The 14,703-nt window shown below is 41.3% G+C and overlaps 1 protein-coding gene across 2 annotated transcripts in view; it reads right to left on the reverse strand.

Moving 5' to 3' along the window:
* Window positions 1-14,313, reverse strand: part of PRKG1 (protein kinase cGMP-dependent 1) — a 1,639,061-nt gene extending 1,624,748 nt beyond the window's left edge. Inside the window, exon 1 of one of the 2 annotated variants that reach the window (XM_073685491.1) lies at window positions 13,414-14,313. In XM_073685491.1, coding sequence (XP_073541592.1) covers window positions 13,414-13,685 — 272 coding nt within the window. In that variant the 5' untranslated portion in view covers window positions 13,686-14,313. The remainder of the gene's footprint in view (window positions 1-13,413) is intronic. The other variant, XM_073685493.1, reaches the window with a different exon arrangement.
* Window positions 14,314-14,703: the final 390 nt, after the last annotated feature.

Raw genomic sequence — 14,703 nt, forward strand, 5'->3', positions numbered from 1 at the left:
ATGATGATCTTGCTGCCTGCTTGCTCTACCAGCCAGCAGCCTACTCCATGGCCCTAACCGAGAGGATTCTGTGTAAGTCCAGAACCCTATACTGTGGTTAAAACTTGAAGGCAAGGACAACTCCTGGGATTTTGTAGACGTAATGATTAGTCCTAAGTCTGTCTGTGGAAGCCTTATTAAGAGCTACCAAGTTACCAAGAACAATACTCTTTTCACATGAAGATTGCAAAGTAATAATTAATCATGTTATCACATTTTGCATACTGAATGAAGCTTTAAGATATATGATTCACATAAAAAAAAAAATATATATATAGCATTTACTGATAATAAAAAGAACATCAAAGTATTACTGGATCTACCAATACACCTCAGATATTGTTTGTAAATATGGTCCAATGCAACAATCTCAGGATAAGATGCCATATAAGATGAAATTAGCTTCTAAACATACTTAGGAATAGAATATGTTAGAATAGAATAATGTATGTATGGAACAGTATATGTATAGTGGGAACTTACGGTATTAATACTGTGCTGAACTGGTTCTCTGGGAAAATATATAACTCATCACTCAGGTCATAGGCTTCTAGTTAAACTTCCCTATTTGTACACTGCGCAGATGAATTGGCTCTGAAGACCCATGTTTCCATGCAGCCTTCCTGAAAAGGGTTATCACTGACATAGTGATTGCATGACATAGTTCTAGGATCTCCTACATTGCATTGTCATGTAACATCCCATAAGTGGGCTTGAGGGATGCAACTAAAAACGAATTGATACCACCAGCTTCACTAGGAAAAACAAATATCTAATATAAAATCGTGCAATTCAAAAATTAGAAAATCTATCATCCTGCTGGTCAGGTATCTAACATGTTGAATATAATACAACAGGGACTTTTCCTAAAACGTATACGAGCATGATTACATGATATTACACCACAAAGGACAAAATATGACACTCATACAACTAGACAAAGGGATGGTGATAGAAAAGAACTGAGAAAGAATTGTTCTACAATTGTACTTTTATCTCTTCCATACTTTCAAGGCAGCATTAAAAGAAAATAACTTAAGAATAATTCCTTTAACGTTTTCTATACTACCTTACATACAGGCATTTCCACAAAGATCTATTTCTATACTGTGTCAACAATAAGAGTGCTCAACTATTTAGATTACTGTTAGGGTGCTCAAACACATTAGGTTAATGTCAAACAAACTTGTCAGTTTTTGGTGAGACCATGTAATATGTACAGAAGTGTTCTGAGTGTCAAGGGGAAGGAAGGATCAGGCATGTTGGATTTCAACATACCCGATCCTTTGTTTTCACTGTATATAAACCATCACCGGAGGTGGCTGACGTCACCTTATTCCACCTTCTCCATTGGCGTAATTTCCACATGCGCACTTGGCCAAGGGTATATGTGTAATGAGCGATTGCGGGGGAATACCCATCAACTGAAAGAACATTCGGTCTGACAGATACTTGCTTTATTTTAGGATCAGTAAAAGATAAGAAGAGCAGAGAGCCTGCAAAATTGCTCAACTGTTTATGTAGGTGATAGAAACTGTACCATGTTTAAAGGTGAACCTAAGCTTTAAAGCTATAAAACCGCTGCTTTTAGTTCTGTCTGTCTATGGGTGTGTAAACATTTACACATTTCACATGATTTTAGTGTATGGGAATCACATCAGATAATGATGTTACGTTAATAAATGTGTAAATTGTGTCCTTGATGGATTCGACTTATCAGCTCTGTTGCATCTTGCTGAGATAAATGCTCCATATGATGGATAACTGCAGTTTCGGATTGCATGTAGTCAAAGAAGAGCTCTGACATGATAATCGTGTTCCTCTCCCTAATCTGATATGTTTATAAAAATGTACCAAGACTACACATTCATTTACAACAAATGGCGATAGAATCTTAAATCGATTTTTACTTTCACACATGCTGTGATGATTGTATAAGTACACTCACACGGTTCACGTACAAACCAGGAGAGACAAACACCCTGTTTAGACTAGGAAAGTTCCTAATCCGACCCTGATTTGTCTCGCGTAGGTCAGTATCCTAAGTATATGCAATGGCGCCTCGACTCAATGTCAACTTACCCTGAATGTCCTTAACTGCACCCTCTCTATAAACAATGTGCAACCCTAGAAAAATAATAACTATAAAGAGTAATACACAAAAATCTGAGGAAAAGGCACAGGCCTAAGAATGCATTCACACAGACATACAGGAAAGAAGGAAGAAATTAAGAAGAACCATACAACGAACGGAATATGTGGAAAACCTCCCAGAAAGAAAAGGGTACTGGGGAGGAAGACACAAAAACAAACCATAGGAAAAGCAACTGAGATTAACTAGGTAAGATCATCTCTAGCTGAGGAGCTGGATCTCCAAATACCATCTGCCTGGAAATATAGTCAGCAAAGATGCAGGTGCAAGGTGAGTATAAATAGCCCCTCCCAAGAAGTGATAGGACACAACCAAATGGGGAAATGAAAGACACCTGAATAGAAGCAAACCAAAGAAAGGAAAGACAAAAAATCCATCTGCAGATGGACAGAAACCAAACAGGCTGTGGTTCAGCAGAAAGGGAAACTGACCCCGCAGCAAGAGGTCTCTGGATCGACTCCCGAAACTGAGGCATGACACATGCCCTATTAAAGAGGGATTCCCAGAAGACAGAGCAGGTCTAGCTTTGGAGAATTTGTTGCCACCAGGTGTTATATTGTTGTTAAAGTTTGTGCAAATTGATAAGCACCACCAAGTCCAGTGGCCAAATCAGTAATGTCTGGGCACTAGACAGGAGCCCTTATAACCGCCTTATACCTTCTGGCATCTGTGGCTCTTCTTTTCATTAGTCGGGCTGGTAACTGGCCAATCAAAATAAGCAAAATCCTGGGACATAGGGGGCGGTTCTCAGGGTTCTCATCCAGCGGCCAGAGATTAACCTGGCAGCATAACTGGGTCCGGGAATCAATTTACACCAATTCTAATTGTTGTCCATTGATTCTTTTGGATGTCATGCGATACTACAAATGTGCTAGTTGCAAGGGGGTGGAAGGGAGTTCAACTGTACATAAGGATAACTGATATTGAGTTTCAAGTAGTCCTTTGTGTGCATGGTGAATCTCCATTGATATATTAAGTGTACAGTTGTGTCCTTTACTTTTCTTCTTTGCTTGACATATTCAGAGATGAGTGACATGAAATAACCGGCTTTGAAAAAAAAACCATGAATTTGTGGTACTCTGTTGGAAGATGTTTATGCTATTTGTATCTGCATGTGGCCAGATATGCATTATAATTTGTAATGCAGCTTACCATGGTTTTTCTTTTATGTGGCTATTGTTGTGGAATTTGTACTTGTGATAAATTGGAAACCTTAATTTTTTTTTTTTGAAAACCCCTTTTTTCCTTTTTTTAGGCTGCAGTTTGTTTAGAATAAAAAAAAAACTGTCTCTATTCATCCCCCGCCCCTGGTCCAGAACTGAATCTTTGCTGCGGCTTCTGGTGTCTATTTTTGTCTGCAGCGCTGATGTCATGTTGACAAAGCTGCAGCCAATTAATGAGGTCTGCCGGAGTTGACTCCAAGAGATGCTAAGAGTCAATAAGTTCGCTTATTGGCTGCAGCGTTGTCGGCAATACACCAGTGCACTGCGCTCAAGAAGGGAGAGTGAATGACTCAAAAAACAAATTGCAGCCGGGGAAAAGGGGGTTTTCAAAATTGGAAAACCCCTTTAACAAAATGTAAAGAATTATCCCAAAAATCGTAAATTATCCCCTATCCATAAAAGACAGAAACCTAAGTATAGCGCTTGGCTATTTCCGGAGCCGAGTTTGAGCATGCCCTCAATCAAGATCCCCGTTCCCAGGTATATCCCAGAGAGGTTTGTCCTTGGGAATGCTGGGAATTCCTGCAGTCAGACACCCATATATCAATAAGTTGTCCTCTATCCAATGGATAGGGGATAGCCTATGATTTTAGGAACAATCCTTTAAGGGTGGACACATCTATATGCATAAACTGTTTACACACATTCCCATATATTACAAAGTGTACACATGTCAGATATTCCCTGGGATTAAGTTTGTTGGTTACTTTATAGGCAAGCAAAGTAATATGTCAGGTTCCCTCTCCAGGTTCATTTCTCTTTCAACATGAACTAACAGGACATAGATTAGTTGCCTATTTACGACTCCATTCTACCCACAAGATGTGGAGAAGAGCCTCAGGTTATCACTGATGGTTTACTCCACTCCTTTTAACCATAGCCTACACTCTCTTCTGCGCACTCCAACAAAACCACTAAATTAAAACATTAATTAATCTTCACTGTGGACGGTGACAGGAACATCCAGTAAATGATAATATGGGTGACGCAATAGAACACAATTTGCTTAAAGTTGCTTTGCTTAAAATAGAAGCCTGTAATAAATGATGAATGTTAAATTAAAATGGATTAGAAAACCTGTCCAGGCCAGTACAATTTCCAGATACTGTATAGACAATGTATGTTAATGTTTAACTTCACTCACTTTCCCAATCTTATCTCGCCCAGCAGTGACACAAACCTGCATGTCTGAGGCTATGACCACACAGAGTTTTTAGAGTAGAAACTGAGCGGAGACTCTCCAAAACCTCTTCCAAATCTCAAAACTCCTCAAAAACTTTGAGATTCCGCTCAGTATCTTCTCTGAAAACTGGGCAAAAAGAATAAGTGTGCACATAGCCTTATAAAGACATTTCTATGTTTGCATGGTACGAAACAGCTCTGTTCTGAGAGTTCTGATTGACTGGGACCTTTCTAAGTAGAACTGAGCAGAAAGATTCGCATTACCCTGGTCCAGCGGCCACGTTGGTAGTATGACGTTGTGGTCGGCCTACTCATAAGAAGAGGCTTTGGAGATGCCAGCAGGTAGGAGAAGATTCGCAGTACCCTAGTCCAGCAGCCACATTGGAAGTATGACGTTGTGGTGGGCCTACTAATAAAAGAGGTTCTGGAGATGTCGGCAGGTAGGAGATTTGCAGTACCCTGGTCCAGCGGACACATTGGTAGCATGACGTTGTGGTGGGCCTACTCATAAGAAGAGGCTCTGGAGATGCCGGCAGGTAGGAGAAGATTTGCAGTACCCTGTCCAGCGGACACATTGATAGCATGACGTTGTGGTGGGCCTACTCATAAGAAGAGGCTCTGGAGATGCCGGCAGGTAGGAGAAGATTCGCAGTACCCTGGTCCAGCGGACACGTTGGTAGCGTGACGTTGTGGTGGCCAACTTAAAAGAAGAGGCTCTGGAGATGCTGGTAAGTAGGAGAAGAATTGCATGACTCCGGTTTGCCACAATGGACTTCCAAATTAGCCAATGGACCAGGGACCTGCAAATCTTTTTGCTCAGTTTTAATTATAGGTAATTTTTAGTAATGTCTATGGCCTCACCCTAAAACTAGTTGAATGCTTATTATCACTCATTATGGCCATACCTTGTTGTACTGCTATACAGTGTTCGGAAATAATGCCCTATTTCTCTACAGAGAAAAAACGTCCTGCTCACTCCCTATGTACAGGTCAAAAAAATTCTGTACCAAATAACATTTAAGGGGTTGTCCCCTACTATGATACTCATAGGACAGGCAATATAAGATCGTTGAGGGTCCAACATCTGGTACCCGAACGATCAGCTATCTACACTGTGTATGGAGCACTATAAACTGATCCATCGCACTGTTTAGTGGCCGCTGCTGAGTACTGCAGATCAGCTCCTAATTACGTCATCCATACACTGCTTATATCCCACCGCTGCTGGAGCTGGGAACAACTGATCGATGAGTGTGCCGGTGCAGTAACCCCCAATAATCTGATATTCATGACCTGCTCTAGGGATAGGTCATTAATATCATTGGATTGGAAAACCCCTTTAATTATTCACTTTACAATGGATTTCATTTTCCATAACCGTATTGACATCAGTTTATAATTTATTTATAGGTTTGTGGTTGACAGCCAACATTGCTCCTATAAAACGGAGCAGACTAGTGCAGGTTACGAGTTTTGTGGAAAATCACTCATCTGCATTAGTAGATAACCTACTCGGACTGGCAGACAGGAGAACAGGAGAATCCTCCGGTGGGCCCCTATACAAGAGTAAGTCACTTACCCCCAACATGAGTAAGAGTTGGCCAATACATTAATTCACTATGTATAGACAAAAGCAGGATCTCATCATTCATTCAACAAACTACCTAGTTTATTTTTATATAGAAGCAGAAGTAAATTTGTGAAAGAGGGTAATATAATATTTGTATGAAGCTGAACAGTGGGTCCCCCAAGTCAATGTTACTGATGGGCCCCTGCAACCTCAGTCCGATACTGCCTACAACTGGACAGACAGACCAAAAATATGATCATCTGAACAAGGACTTACATTTAATGGTGATTTTTAATTCTTTTATTCTTTTTTACTTTTCAATTTTAGCTAGAAACTATCTCTAAGCCTAATAACCGCAAGCACTTTCCATATCATGCTGTATCGATAAAAACGATTGTTACAGGTTATATCAGCCACATTATTTGAGTGTCTATAGTTTGTCTGAGATGTAAGTGAAATATCATCACCCCACTGATCATTTCAAGTGGGAGTCGTGCTCTTAAAGGGAATGTGTCATCAGAAAATGACATTTTTTAAATCAGGTTTTTGTGTATTTTTAAAAACATTTTGGCAACGTTTTTTTTACCTTATCACGATCTGCATTAAAAATAAAAATGAGTAAAATTTCATTTTCACACTGTTCACTGGGGCTATTCTAGACTTATTTCCATGTATATTAGCAGCAGTAGACTGACTCAAACCCTATCCTTTATAATGAAGCATCTAATGAGCGTGTGCAAAGGTCACTGTGGAGGTCTATCGTGATAGATAGCGATGTATGGAAGCGTTACCTGTCATTGTAATCCATCCTGTGATGATAATAAGTCTGCTTAAAACCCCTCGGTGCCGCCTCCTCTACCCACCCCACCCCCAGAGCGGGGTTGTACCAGAGTGGTTGTGTTACATTTCAACCTATAACCGGCAATGGGGGGCGATGCGGGAAATATTTGCCAAACACTGGGGGGTTCTTGGTACGGAGCCCTCCCTGCGTGACTGAGTTGGAGGATACCCGTTGATGACGGCCAGACGGGCATAAAATCTCAGTGACCTGCTTGTGTCAAGCCATTATATCCCTCCTCCACAAAATCCTTTTGGGTCCCGTGGACCCACAGTGAGCTGTTAGCCATGCGGCCATTGTATGGCTTGCACGAATGTCGTGAGCAGTGCTTCCTTTCTCTCCTCTGATGGCTCCCGTGAATTTAAAATCCTAAAGTATATTTCGTGTGGTTCGACCCACATTATATACTATGCCACCTGTGGCTGCAAACTGATCTATGTTGGTTTGACCACAAGGGAGCTCAGGGTGAGAGTTCGGGAGCACGTGCGTGACATTCGTGGTGCAAATACAGTCGCTGACCCCCGGGAGCTGAGGATGCTCCCGCGCCATTTCCATAAGTATCACGGCTGCGACCACAGTTCTCTGAGGATACGCGGCATAGACATTTTACACTTGGGCTCCCGGGGTGGGAATGCCAAACAGATTTTGGCCCAAAAAGTTGCCAGATGGATTTCAACCCTAGATACGGTGTCTTCATGGGGCCTGAATGATAGCTTGGTTTTCTCATCGTTTCTGTAGTGATAGAATGTTCTCCTGCTCCTCTGGGAGCCCCTATTTTTCTAATGGTTATCATGACGCTTTTTGTGCTTTTAATTCTTTCCCCCCTTTTTTGGGTTCTTTTTAACTAATTGGTTTTAATAATGTTTTTTCACTTTTTTCTTTTTTTCCCTATAGAGTTTGAAGGCCCGATGTTTCAATATTCTGGTGTTTTCCTCTGCCCCTTGAGGGTCTTCATGTGGACCACATGGGTGCTTTGGATGCTCCGGTGTAGTGTCACTCAGGATGAATATATGGAAATTTCTATGGACACTATAATTTTACACCATGATACATTCACATATATGTATTATTGTAATATGTGTTATTTCTGTATGCATGTTCTAATTATACCTTTGGGGGTAATGGTGGTTAGTTCTTCCTACCCTCTGCAGGGCTAGTCTGGATGGGCCTTTACATCTAGGAGCATTGATGAGGTGCAGTGACCACTGTGCTCATGCGCCGCAGCTTCCCGGTACCGGGCGTTGATCTGCTGTCAGCATCCTCCTTGCACTAACTCCGGACCCTTCCGTGTCAGGGATGACGTGTCGGGGGGCGTGACGGCCGGGGTCCACGCTCGGGATGTCGGCACTGCAGGGTCCTGCTTGTTTACTTTTGGTCACATGATTACTCATGTGACCAAGTTGGGGCGTACATATTAAGGTCCTACAAACTCCTGCTTGTTCTATTTTGATACCTTCTGGTCACATGACTACTCATGTGACCAATTTGTGGCATATATTAAGGTCCTACAAACTCCTGCCTGTTTACTTTTGATTCCTTCTGGTCACATGACACTACTCATGTGACCAATTTGGGGCGTATATATTAAAATCCTATAAAACTCCTGCTCGTTCACTTTTGATACCTTCTGGTCACATGACTGCTCATGTGACCAATTTGGGGCATATATATTAAGGTCCTACAAACTCTTATGCACACTTCCTCTTGAGAAAGCTGTCCTGTGACAGCGAAACATGCGTCGAGGTGCGCCTGCTACCCTGAGGCTCCCCCCTCCCCTGCGTTCCCATTCACTTTGTGGTGAGTACATACTGTTTCCTACTTGGCAAGTGGAGTTTTCCCACATCCATTTGGGCCACTACTGCATTGGTGAGTGTGGCTTGAAATTCTGATGGCTGCAACTTCCTCAGCATTTGGGATGGGATGCAGTGAACTTTTGGGGACCTTGGTTTAGGCACTTTGCACTTTTTTTCCCCTTCTCCTACATTTATGATATTTAAAATTAATTTTTGTACTGTATATTTATCTATTAATAAACAATCTTCTTTTGTAAGCCATTCATACTCCTTGGCTCTGTTTGGTTTTATAACTATTATCCTGAAAACGCTTCCTGAAAGGTAAGGAAGTAGGAGTCTAAAATAGCCGCAGTGGCCAATATAGAGACTATTGTATGAAAAGAAAAAATAAATAAATACTTTTATTACAAAAACCTGATTAAAAATAGGTAATTTTCTGATGATAACTTCCCATTAAGTAGACAGTGAGCAAGTAAATGGAGTAATATACAACAGTGAAGAGGCTAAGTGCTCACATTAGCGATGTGGCCACTTCAGGAGTGCTGAAAGCCGGACCCCTATAGATCAGATGGCCTATTCGAAGAATGAAAAAAGAAATAGAAGATGCATAAAGGTCTTTGTATACTACAACTAAACGGCCAGTAAAGGCATTGGGTGACGATGTAGTGAGTCAATAGGACCTTGTTACAGTGCAATTGTTAAAGAGGTTGTCCACTACTTTTACACTGATGACCTATCATTAGGATAGGTAATCAATATCTCATCAGCCGACACCCCAGCCCATCAACTGTTAACAGTGTCGGTGGTGGCAGTTGGCCGGAAGTACTCACTTGCCGAGTGGCTCCATCTACTTGTAGTGACCGAGGCTTGGTACTGTACATTTAAATCAATAGGAGGCGGATGTGTAGAAACCTACGGCCGGTAACAGCTGATCTCGGCGGGGGTGCCAGTTGTCGGACCCCAGCCAATCAGACATTGATGACCTATCCAATGTAAAAATAGTTGACAACCTCTTTAATTCCCCTGTACAGTTTTCATTATTGTCAGCAGTGCATTCCCTGATTACACAAGTTGCTGTGCTGCGGACAAGTGACAAGTTTTGGTCTAAAATCATGTAATCTATGACAAACGAGTGCGTTATTTGATCCCTGGGCATTTCTACACTTGGCAATGGTCTGGGTGTCTTTATAACTGTTGTTATAAAGGAGAAGATTCTTACATGAGACCTTCGTTCATTGTGGATAATGATGCATTTCGCTCAGGACATAATATGGCTTCAAAAATTGCCTCGCAATAATGACATTGCAACAACTGTTGTTTTGTTCAAGAGAACAGGACAGACACAATATAAGGTGCATGACATCATTCCCGGTCCAAAACCAAAATGACCTCAGGGGGGTTTTTGCATTGCACATGTCATCGGGTAGAATAAATAGAGTCACTTTGTGCAGGATAAAATAAACCTGAGTGAGAGCGGATCTCTACGGACCAGAATACCAAGTTGTCACACTTAAAATAATCCGATACAGTGACAATCACCTCAAGGGGACATCGGCCTCAATATATCTCTGTCCATGACCTTTATGTGACCACTTCTTTACTATTTAAGACAGGATGCGTCTATATTAGACTTCTTACTCCAATCACGAATCATTGGCCTTTGTCGTTGCCACTACTTAAAAACCCAACAACTGGTCACTATTTTAGCGCACGTCCGCATTCCTGCTATATTCTGAATGTCTGCCCGAATACACAGCTTTCTCCTTATGGAAATGTGATCAGGGGTTAAGCTTTATTTTAGGACATTTGTTTTTTTAAGGCCTGCAAAAAAGCTACTCCATGATGACTATCAGCATGGGAATAAGCCGGAGTGAGAGAGACGAGCTAGTAAAAACCAAATGGATAGCTCAGGAGAATTGATCTAGAGCCTGTCATTAGATGTCATTTACAGCCTTAACTCTTAAACAGACGCTCTGTTTATCCAGATGTTATTCTACCGTCAATCAACTTTTTTTTTCTTCTAATTTTGGCACCATGTCAGCGAATGCCAAATAGAGAAAATAAGTATGGTGTCCAAGGGGTGAAATAAAGCAATAAAATTGTTCTAGAAAAACTAAGGTTTAATTAAAAAAATGAAATAAAGGAGCACAAGGCACCTTCTATCTTTTTATATAGTCTGTGTTAACGTTTCTGATCCTTTGGACACTTGCAATCACCATATGGGTCCACAATACATAGATCTATGTATCCGTCGTGCAGCAAAGTACGTTTTTGGCATTGGATTTCAGGTTCATTTTACCACAAAAGGTTAATCTACATATATTACTTCTTTAATGGCCATTTACAATTACTATCCATATCATAAATACTAATTATTATCTGGGTCTTGCATATTTCGACGAGATCTGATGAAATGAAGTCTCACATCTATTCTGGCAGAGAGAAATATGCATCAGACTGGTTGGATTTTTACTTGTCCCAATCTTATTCTTTCCCGTGGTGTTGAAGTTGTCTGGTACATACCTATCCCCTTCTGTTCAATTGGGGAGGGTTCAGTGTATTTAGGGTGATATTAATAGCTATATGATGGGTAACTCTATTATTGGTTCTTGATCACGTACCGGCATTATATAACTTGACTGAAACACCTATAGGACTACTAGATACAATTCCAATATTAGAGGGCTTATACGTAGAGATGAGCAAACCCAAATTGTAAAAATCGGGGTTCGTGTCGATGCTGAACCTCCGAACTGGGACTTCTCCTGGATGTCCTTCTTACAGTCCGGGGAGGAGAGAGACAGATTTTCCAGCTCCAAAGTTTGGGTCTCCACAGATTTCTATGGGGTTTGGGTTCTAGATCAGGTTCGGGTACAGTTCTGCACCTGAACCGAACTCTCAACGAAAGTATCGACGAACCCAAACTTCCCTTTCTATATGGCTGCATTGGATGCCCCAACATCTGTTGGTGCATCCAACCTCTGTTGCCCATCCAGACAAAAATACAATGATGAGACTGCTTGCTGTACTATTTTGTCCGTTTAATTGCCGAACACCATGTTAGAAACTAGACTGTTCCCAATATGGTCAATGTGATCCGTCAGACACCACAGGTGTCCAGGATTGAAGAGGTGCGCCACTTCCTTTATTTTCAGATTTTTGCTCTTATAACAAAACTGAAACACGGTAATAAGAATGAAGATGTGAACTGAGCTTAAGGTCAATTTTTCCCAATGTATCTATTTTTTTTTCTAAAAAAGCAAGCCTTAAATTTCTAGCCATGAAAGTCAACAGATGGCGTCTTTAACCCTAGCTGTCACTGGAATGTGATACTTATTCTAGCTTTTTTGCCATCTACAAAGAAATCAGCATCTTCGCTATCAGTTTTTTGGAGTTTGATATAAAAACTAGGATCACCATGGGAACTGCTATACACCCACTATACAGGGCAATATAAAAGTGCAGCTCTTCTGCCCCGGTCCCTCGGAGCTGGCTCTTTCTATGCTCTTTTGAAGTATAAAGATCTGATGATGAGCAGTGTATGCGAGGGAGAAGGAGGGGAGGGGAGGCTAATGGGATATTAAATATCCTGAAACATGCATTTTCAGCCATGTACTCACAGCTTCTAAAAGCCAATAATGCTCTGGACTTCCTCTATTTAATTTCCAAAGGGGGCTTAAATGACAGATGAGATCGATGCTACTTTCCCATTGTCTGTGGCTTACTTACATCTTCTTAAAGCAGTACGAGTACCCTACAGTTTTATATATATATATATATATATATATATATATATATATATATATATATACATATATATATATATACTGAAATATATATATTTATTTTTTTCTTATTTTTATTGTTATATATTTATTTTTTAGTCTTTTTTTTCATAAACTAAGGCTGAATTTATCTTTTTTTTATTTTTCTGCAGTGTTGTTAGTACATTAACACTTAGGCTGACTGGTTTAGCATATACACATAAAAGTTCCAGGATATCTAATCTTGCAGTATAAGAATGTTTGCTTTTCCTCCATAGTAGACCGTGTAAGTGTAAGGGTCTCCTGCAGGGGACCCCTTCTGTCAGGTCAGAACACCCTAAAATAGGTCAAAAGTTGCTCATGATGACATCTGCTTCTGATAATAGGGAGAGGATACTTGCAGACTCATGCATCTGCTGCACCTGACAAACTTAGCTCTGCTACATTTGTATCTGTGTGGACAATTGCTTTCCTTATTTACTAATATACTAAAGAGTTTCACAGTGGGAAGTAGGTGGACCATAACAACAGGAAGTAGTTGCAAACAGCTGAAAAGTCTTCTGGATCCCCCTTGGGGTGCATAACCTCATGGTGTAGTATTTTTGGCTCACATGGAGTTATCTGTCTAGAGCTGGAGATAAGCCAGTCTTTTTAATATCATGTTTTCTAAGCTTTCGGATCTGCCCATGTTTTGTCAGAAAGTGAAATAAAGTAACACCGATCTGCGCATCCTCCACAAACACATTAACCCATTCACATCTGCAGCAAGCCTTGTGTCTGCTGTACATCAGGATAAAACAGCACATCAGGATGACAGACTCCTGCTGTGTGTAGATTGTAAGTTCCTCCTACCTTTCAGACTTTGTGAATTTTTTAAAGGACTGCCTGGTGAGGTCATGGTAAGACCTAAAGCTCTGAGGTTCTGCTGAGATGCCCTGCGCTCTGGTGGTCCTTGGTCCAATCTGGGTACTGGTAGGCATAGCCAGAACAGACTGGTACTTGTGCAGTTTTCTTCTCAGTTCCTGGATTTCCTCCTCTTTTTCTGACAAACGATCCTCCAGATCCCTAATTCTCTCCTCCTTCAGCATGAGGATCTTAGCGAAGTCCTCTTCTAGGTCACTCATTGTGTTGGCCAAACTTGTCACACAATATCCCAGGACAGAAAGAAGAAGAAGAGGAAGAAGAAGTCTCCTTAGTAGGTGCTTGCTGCTGGTGAAGTTTTCTTTCTACCCACTGCTGAATGGACTGGAATGGAAAGGAGGGTGAGGAGTCTGTGCAAGCTCTACTGCTGGATGGTGAGTGCTAATCCAGTGTCCCTTTTGGGAAATGCTGATTATCTTTCATTGAGAAACCAATTAGAGCTGCCTTCCTCCCCCTGTGAGACCCCCTCCAGGATCAATCCATAGAAAGCACAAGTCAGAGCTCCTGAATGTGTGATCACAGGCAGCTTCTCAGTCTACACATCCCACCATAGTCACACTCCACCACTGAGGAGAAGACAAAAAAAAGAGCTTTGTGGCACTCAAGTCCTGATCCCTGAAATAGCAACAATTACCATGTGATCTAAGGGTGGCGCAGCTCCCTGTAACTGGATCCTGGGATTCTGCAATCACAAGAAAGCACTTCTAGATGAAACCCTCCACAGATAGAGATGCATGGAGCTCAGGGGCTTCCCACCTAGGCTGGAGCTGCTTCTCCTCTGCTGACTGTGGTCTCACATCCCTGGATTTCTGCTGCAGCTCAGGACAAGGCTCAATCTTGATGTTTTGATCACAGATCCCACAATTTACACTCACAAGAGGAAACTCATTCAAATATGGTAATGAAAGCCAAGTTATAGGAAGTAGAAAAAGCTATGCTGTGGGGACACAGAGGAGAATCACTGCACATTTCATTTATGGTGTGGGTCTTAGTTACTGTACTGCATGTATTGCTGGTTAGGCTCATCTGATTTACTGTAAGGTAAGTAAGTGACAGTCATCTGGGCTATGTAGTATATTCCCTCAATCTGATCCTTTGTGACTTCTGAACAAATTGTCAGTAAAAAGTACTTTATTGTAAAAGGTTAGTGAACCCCATAATGGGAGATGGCAGTGATTCCTCTGTGACCAGGACACTCCTATGCTTTAGGCTAATGACGAT

This window comes from Phyllobates terribilis, unplaced genomic scaffold, assembly GCF_046119375.1.
Source record: "Phyllobates terribilis strain yellow unplaced genomic scaffold, ASM4611937v1 Scaffold_5__5_contigs__length_657084704, whole genome shotgun sequence".
Classification (NCBI taxonomy): Eukaryota; Metazoa; Chordata; class Amphibia; order Anura; family Dendrobatidae; genus Phyllobates; species Phyllobates terribilis.